At 62.1% G+C, this 6,821-nt stretch overlaps 1 protein-coding gene across 1 annotated transcript in view; it reads left to right on the forward strand.

Annotated features, from left to right (window-relative positions):
* LOC103767240 (basic proline-rich protein-like) overlaps positions 1-5,606 on the forward strand; it is a 7,955-nt gene extending 2,349 nt beyond the window's left edge. Inside the window, exons 2-14 of the mRNA XM_029962505.1 lie at positions 385-498; positions 761-880; positions 1,899-2,063; positions 2,152-2,304; positions 2,495-2,574; positions 2,773-2,927; positions 3,020-3,159; positions 3,255-3,374; positions 3,644-3,760; positions 3,958-4,218; positions 4,327-4,485; positions 5,007-5,114; positions 5,419-5,606. Of these exons, the coding sequence (XP_029818365.1) occupies positions 385-498; positions 761-880; positions 1,899-2,063; positions 2,152-2,304; positions 2,495-2,574; positions 2,773-2,927; positions 3,020-3,159; positions 3,255-3,374; positions 3,644-3,760; positions 3,958-4,218; positions 4,327-4,485; positions 5,007-5,114; positions 5,419-5,601 (1,875 nt within the window). The 3' untranslated portion in view covers positions 5,602-5,606. The remainder of the gene's footprint in view (positions 1-384; positions 499-760; positions 881-1,898; positions 2,064-2,151; positions 2,305-2,494; positions 2,575-2,772; positions 2,928-3,019; positions 3,160-3,254; positions 3,375-3,643; positions 3,761-3,957; positions 4,219-4,326; positions 4,486-5,006; positions 5,115-5,418) is intronic.
* The last annotated feature ends 1,215 nt before the right edge of the window (positions 5,607-6,821 follow it).

The raw sequence follows: 6,821 nt of genomic DNA on the forward strand, positions 1-6,821 counted from the left end.
AGTGACCCCTGCCCACAGAATCTTCCTCTCGCCAGCATCTTTCTCACCCCTGTGTACGACCTCTACCACTCTGTTTCAAGGCTGTTTGTGTCTATCTTGCAAGCCAAGGAGGAACTCGGCTCTGATAATAGGGGACATCCAGTTAACTTGCTAAAGACAAAATGGGCCTCACAGCTAACTCGTGCAGTAAAGTAACATTGTACGATACTCTGGCTGGTTTCACATCCTAATAGAATTACTTTCTCCCCCTCTATGCTCCACTGCTCATCGAAATCGAAAGTCCCCCCCTTGCAGGGTGGCACCCGGGTGGCAGCGTTCCCGAGCCGGCAGTGACGTCCTGTGGGACGTGCTCACCCTGTGCTCACCCTCACCTCTCCCTTCCAGCGGATCCCACACCCCCGGGGGCCCCTCTCCGCCCCTCCCCTGGGACAGGGGCCAGGACGTCCTTCGGGCAGGATGTTCCCACCGCCGGGCTGCAGGAGGGGCTTCCCCAGGGAGGTAAGTGGGTCTGGGCGCTCTGGGAACTGCCAGGGCGGGTGGGAGCAGAGGAGCTTTGGGGGGCGAGGGTGGGCACCCGCTGCTCCATCCCTGGGGGCATGGAGGAGCCTGGGGAACAGCGCTGCGGTTTGGGGAAGAACTGGGAACAGTCTGGGCCCTCGGCCAGCAGAGGAGCCGGGTGGGCTCCTGCCTCCCACCCCTGCTCAGCAGCCGGCCAGGGCAGGGGTGCAGGGGGGGTCTCACCACTCTCTTCTCTGCACAGCCCTGCCCGTGGGGGGATGGAGCAGGAGCAGGGCCGTGCCCCCCTCACGGCCCCGAGGACGCCTGGGATGAGCCGCCCTGGAAGCACCGGCGCAGGAGGGGCCGGGGCGGATGGTTCCGGGTAAGGGGCTGGTGGGGGATGTGCCACGGGCAGAGTGGGACCCTCAGCCAGAGTTCCTCAGGGACACCCTCCCCTGGAGCCCCCAGGCACAGAGGAGTCTGGGCACACGTGGATCCAGCCCCAGACTTGGTCAGAAGTTTGTGCCTGAAGGATTATACGGGTGTAATGGAGGCTTCACACGACTTCCCTCCCACAGGGTTAAGAATGGCAAAACAAATACATTTACATAGGTAAAATAAATTATTTATTTCCATTGGTGGTAATGATTAGACTGAAGGGCCTTAATCATGTTATAGATGGTTGTAACCATTGCTGTAGTGCACTGTTTATTAAATCAGTGGTTTCAAAGTTAAATTAATAATTATTAAGTAGAGATTGATGTTACTCACCCAGACCAACACAAATCTCTTTGGCTCAGCCTCGGGGAGGGACCTTGAGGGGTGTCCCTGCTCCAGGGAGGAATCCACACGCACTCCTAGGAGGACTGTGCTGGAAATCCCACTGTTAGAAGGTGGGGTTGAGCTTTTATAGGATGAAACCACGGAGTGTCAGTGAGGCGTTGCTGGGGGAGCCCTGCCAGCTCAGCACAACTCCATTTATCCTTAAATAAGTTATTTCTGCTCTCTGGTTCCTCTCAGGAAACATCTGTCCCCCACATCCCCTCCAGTGCCAGCTGCTCTCAGGACACGCTGGGTTTCACATCCTCGTGGTGTTTAATTTTGGGATATTTGAGCCAGGCTGCTCTGAGCTTTCCTGGACACCACCAGCAGCGTGACTCCCCCTCCACCGCTGGTAACTCTGCAATTAGGTGAAATTTGACCTGTTTCACCCTAATTGTGTCCTGCTACAAGAAGGTGTTGTCGAGGTTCCCCTACAAATCCAGGGTAGCCAAAATCAGGGGCTCCCCTGGGAGCAGGAGGGGCAGAAAGAGCTGAGGGTCTCAGTGGGGAGGGGGAACAGCAGGAAAACCAGAACATCCCAGTGAGCCGCTGTCCTCACCTACAATTCCCTATTGCAGCCCAGCCCCAGGGACCCCAGACCTTTCCCTGGCCCTGATGGCATCCCTTGGAATGAGGAGGAGGACAGGATATGGGCACCCCATGACTATCCCCCAGCACCCCCCTGGGATGACAGAGAAGAAATCCGAGGACCTGTGGATGACTTTGGAGAGGGCTGGGACCCGGTGAGGGGCAGATGGGCTGAGGGGGTGGCAGCTTTGTGAGTGTCCCCAGTGTGCCACCATCCTCATGGGCAACCATTCCTTGTTGCAGCATCATCCCAGGGGTCCCAGACCCTTCCCTGGCCCTGATGGCATCCCTTGGAACGAGGAGGAGGAGGACAGGATATGGGCACCCCACGACTACCCCCCGCCCCCCTGGGATGGCAGAGGACCCGAGGAGGACTTCACACAGGACTGGTTCCCAGTGAGCTTGTGGGTTGGGGGGTGGTAGCAGCTGCAGGACTGAGGCTGGGGAGTGGGTAAAATGGGGCAGGGGCCACTCACTGCCCTGGTGACAAGGACAGGGTGCGGGGACGGGTTTCCCAGCTCAGCCTCCGCTCTACTGGAGGATTCCCTGTCCCATTCCCTGTCTAAACCCACCCCCTTTCCTACAGGAGTGGCAGCCTGGCCCCTGTCCTGAACCCCCCTTGGAGGAGGAGCAGCCCCCACCCTGGCATCCATCTAGCCCACCAGGGTGAGTGCCGTGCCCAGGGTGGGGGTTCAGGGGGTCCGTGTGGCTGTGGGGTGGCACGAAGGGGCACTGGGGGTGGGCACTGCGTGGGGGCACAGCCACGGGGTGACACTCCTGGCCCTGCTCAGCATAGAGGGGGATTGCACTGGAGACCCCTTCCTAAAGTGCCCCCCGGCCCCGGGGCTGCCTTTGCTGCTGCAGGAGACGAGGGGGGTTCCGTGGCAGGGGCCCCCCCTGGGACTGTGACCCCCCCTGGGACTGTGACCCCCCCAGGGGGAGACACGGCCGACGCCTTCGCAGGAGCCGCCGGGAGCTGACCCTGATCCCGTGTGAGTGGGGTCCCAGACCCCCCAGAGGTTTGTGCTGCCCCCGTTCCTGCTTCCTTGGTGCTCTCCAGCATCTCCCTGAGCAGAGCCAGGAGCTGCTGCCGTTGTTTCCCGCTCTGCAGGGCACAAACCACCCTCCAGGGCCTCTCCTCCCCGCCCCAAGACGAGCCAGCCAGCGGCCAGGAAAGAGCTGCAGCCCCCTGATCCTCCCCAGCCACCCGTGTCCCCCCAGGGTCCTGTGGAGAGGCCGGAACAGAGCCAGGTTGTGGGGTTTTACCTGCCCCCCCCGTCCCAGCTCCCAGCAGTGACCCCAGGGGGCTCGGTCTGAGCCCTGTGTGGTGTTGTGGTTTCCCCCAGGACCTGCCAGAGGGGAGTGGGGAGGTCCCCAAGACCCCTGAGCCAGCCAGGACCCCTCCAAGGAGCCTGGCCACTGATCCCTGCGCTGCGGGGCCGGGGCAGGCGGCTCCGGGGACACCGGTAGGAGATTCCCCTGCTCCCGGGGCAGGCAGGGGGGCTGCACCCCCAGGGCTCTTCGGCCACTGTAACACCTCCCTCCTCTCTCTCGTCCAGCCCTTTCACTCTCCACCTCGCTGTCTCCTTGCCAGGCATGGGAGTTTTTCCGGACTCTTCTCTGGGGCTGCAAAACCTCGTGGTTTCCTTTGGGGTTCAGCACCCCGTGGGTCCTGTCCCACAGCTCCTCTCCCAGGACAGACATGTCCCAGTCTCACGCCATTGCCTGTCCCCAGGTTGAGCCAGGAGCTGAGCAGACACCTCTGGGCAGCCAGGACCAGGATCCCTGTGCTTTGGGAGCGGAGCCAATCCCACTGGAGGAGAACTCTACCGGGGCAGGGGAGCACTCCGAGGTATGGGATTCCCAGGGAGCGGCACAGAGTCAGCACAGGGCTCCCCAGATCCTCCCCACCAGCAGCACGCTGCTTCCCCTATGGATAGTTTTTATTCCCACCCAAAATCAGTGCCTGGGAGGAGGCACATTCCCCTTTCCAGACCCCTTTTCGCCCTCGCCGTGGGCTCTGCAGCGCACCTGTAACCCCTTGCACAGGTAGAGCGGGGCAGTCCAGCTGTCCCCGAGGCTGGCACAGGTGATGGGTCACATCCCCACAGCCCAGCAGCCCCTCTGGATCCCACTGAGAGGGAACACCTGGCATCCAGCTGCTCTGCAGAGGTGGGTGCTGAGCTGAGCCCCCATTCCCGGGGAGAGCAGCGTTTGCCAAGTGGAGCTGGAGAAGCTGAGGCAGAAGCTGCCCACGATGGGGTGGGTCTCAGAGCATGGGGCAGCTCTGTGGCGTGTCCCCCTCCCCAGGTGAGAGCCCCTCGAGGCCTCTGCTGCAGGTGGGGCTGTGCTGGCAGCACTGGCTGCCCCTCCTGCACAGCCCCTGCCTTCCTCCCCCAGCCCCTCTCTCTCCCACAGCTTCTCGAGAGCCTTCAGCCACCTGAAATCTCTCAGGTCCCGCCAGGACCTGCAGCAGAAGCTGATGCAGAGCCCAGCCAGGCTTGTCCTGATCCCTGCACCTCACCAAGGACCTCACCAGAGCCCCAGCACTCTCCTGGCTCCAGTGAGACAAACCTGGTATGGAGTCTGGGTGCCCCCCTGGGTCCCCACATGGGGCTGGTCCCCTGGGCCTGGGGGCACTGCCACAGCAGGAGCAGTGGAGTGGGATCCCTCTGGAACCCCAGCAGGATTCTGGGCTGGGGTTAAAGAGCTGCTTTGTCTGGAGGCAGAGCCCGTATCGGCCCCTGATGCCAATAAATGGGAGAGGGCTGGAGAAAGGCCAACAAAATAACTGGAATTATTTTGTGTGGGGGAGTGTGTGGAGCATGAACAACCGTGGGACTGGAGCTTTAACAAAGCCAAGGAGAGCACTCCAGAGCAGCTTAGTTACTGCCTAATGGGGGACAGAAATCTGCTGGAAGCTCTCCCTGCTGGGGCTGGGGCAGAGGGGGCACCCAAGGGAAGGGGGGAAACCCTGGGGAGCCAAAGTCCCAGCAGGTCACCAGTCTCTGGCTAATCAGTACTGGCAGCCCCAGTTTGGCCCAGTCCCTCTCCCTTGCCAAAGTATCTGATCTTTCCTTGCCTTTCCCACCCCCCAGGCTGGGGATGGACAGCAGCAGCTCTGCTTCAGGCTCCCGACACCCTCCCCATCCCGCCGGGATCTCCGCTCCGCCGCCGTCCTCGCCAGGAAGGCAGCCATCGAGCTGGTGAGTCCTGGGGGCCCCTGGCTGAGGGGTGTGGGGCTCTGGGACCTGCTGCAGGATGAGGGGGACTCAGCCCAGGACCTTCTGGAGCGATGCTGGGTGACGGGATGTGCACTCGGCGTTTTGGGGGGCAGTGGGAATCCCCTCCTGGTGATGGTGATGGCAGGGGAAGCTGCTCAGAAGGGGTTTGCAGGGGCTCAGGTGCTGCCAGGAGGGTTGTGGACCAAAAAATGGGCGTGGGGGGAGGAATACCCCTCAGGGGAGCTGTGTGCTGCTGGTTTGGGGTGCTGACCCCCTGGCCCTGCAGTCGTACCAGCAGTTCAGCCTCAACTTCGCGGTGGTGGCCACGATGCTGCTGCAGAAGGAGCCCTCCATGGAGGCAACCCTGGGGCTGGCACTCAGGGCCAACCTGCGCCAGGGCCGGCTCCACCACCTGCAGGAGCTGGAGAATTTCATCGACAGCTACGACTCGGCCACCCCCAGCCCCTGAGGAGACACCCCCCCTCCAGCCGGGCTGGGAGGGCTGGGGAGCCGTGCCAGGGCACTGCTGTGCTCAGGTGGTGCTGAGCCTGCGGGTCAGGGGGGCGTGGACATGTTGGCAGTCCCACCATATCTCTTGGAGAGGGAGGAAGGTGGGGGTATGCTTAGTTTTAGCCCTGCCCAAACCTCTGTGTGCAGCCAAAGGAGGAGCTGGTGTTACTGGTTGGTGGTGGGAGGGAGGGAGAGCAGCAGCCCCTCTCCTCCATCCAGTCTCCTCCCTCCATTCCTGATTCCCCGGGATGTGCCCACAAACCCCGGGAGTTGTTCTTGGTTTAAAATCTAAAAATAAACCCTGTTCTTGTTGCAGCCCTCTCTCCGCTGTCATTCTGATCCCGCTCTCCTGGGGTGGGTGAGGGAGGGTTCCTACAGTGAACCCAGCATGGGGGGTGTGGCAGAGGGCAGAGGTCACCCCTGGGGTCACACTGCCCTGGTGGCACGGTCGGTGTCACAGTGGGTGACCCTCCTGCGTTCAGATTTCAGCCAAACTTTATTGGAGCTTCGTCACTGGCAGCAGCAGAGCTGCCCCCCTGGTCCCTCCCCACGGTGCCACCAGGACACGGCGGCACCAGAGATGGAGAGCACGTGGCAGTGGTGCTCATCCTGCAAGGAGGAGTCCCAGGGAAGGATCCAAAGGATCCAACCCCGGCCCAGAGGTCTGGTGCAGGCAGCTGCCCTTGTCTGGAGCACCGGCCGCTCTCCCTGGAGCTGCTGCCATGTCTGAGGCGCTGGAGCCCAGGTGAGCTCTGCTCCCTTCCTGCTTTACCTGTTCCTAATTGCGGGAGAGGCCAGCAGGAATTGCAGGCTGTGCTTTGCCAGCAGCTGCCGGGGGGGAAGGATCCCAGCAGCTTCTCCCACCAGCCTTGGGCCACGTCCAAAACGCACTTGGAACATGTTGAGACCGTGGCAGCACCCAGCAGGGGCTGGCAGGACGTCAGGGACCCCGTGTCCCCACTGCTAGGACACACTGCAGTGTTTGCTGCTGCCCCGGGGCTTGGCCGTCCTGCCCCCAGCCTTCCCCGGGGGCTCCCTGCCCAGGGAATTCATCCCGGGCTTGGGGATGGGCTTCCCAAAAAAGAAACCCTCTTCCTCCGAGTCCGAGTCCGAAGAKGAGGAGCAGGTGGGACACCAGGAGTCCTCCTCCTCCGTGATGTCCTGCAGGTCGATGTGCTC

The sequence above is a fragment of the Manacus vitellinus genome, unplaced genomic scaffold (assembly GCF_001715985.3).
Source record: "Manacus vitellinus isolate BGI_N305 unplaced genomic scaffold, ASM171598v3 scaffold_47_pilon, whole genome shotgun sequence".
NCBI lineage: Eukaryota > Metazoa > Chordata > Aves > Passeriformes > Pipridae > Manacus > Manacus vitellinus.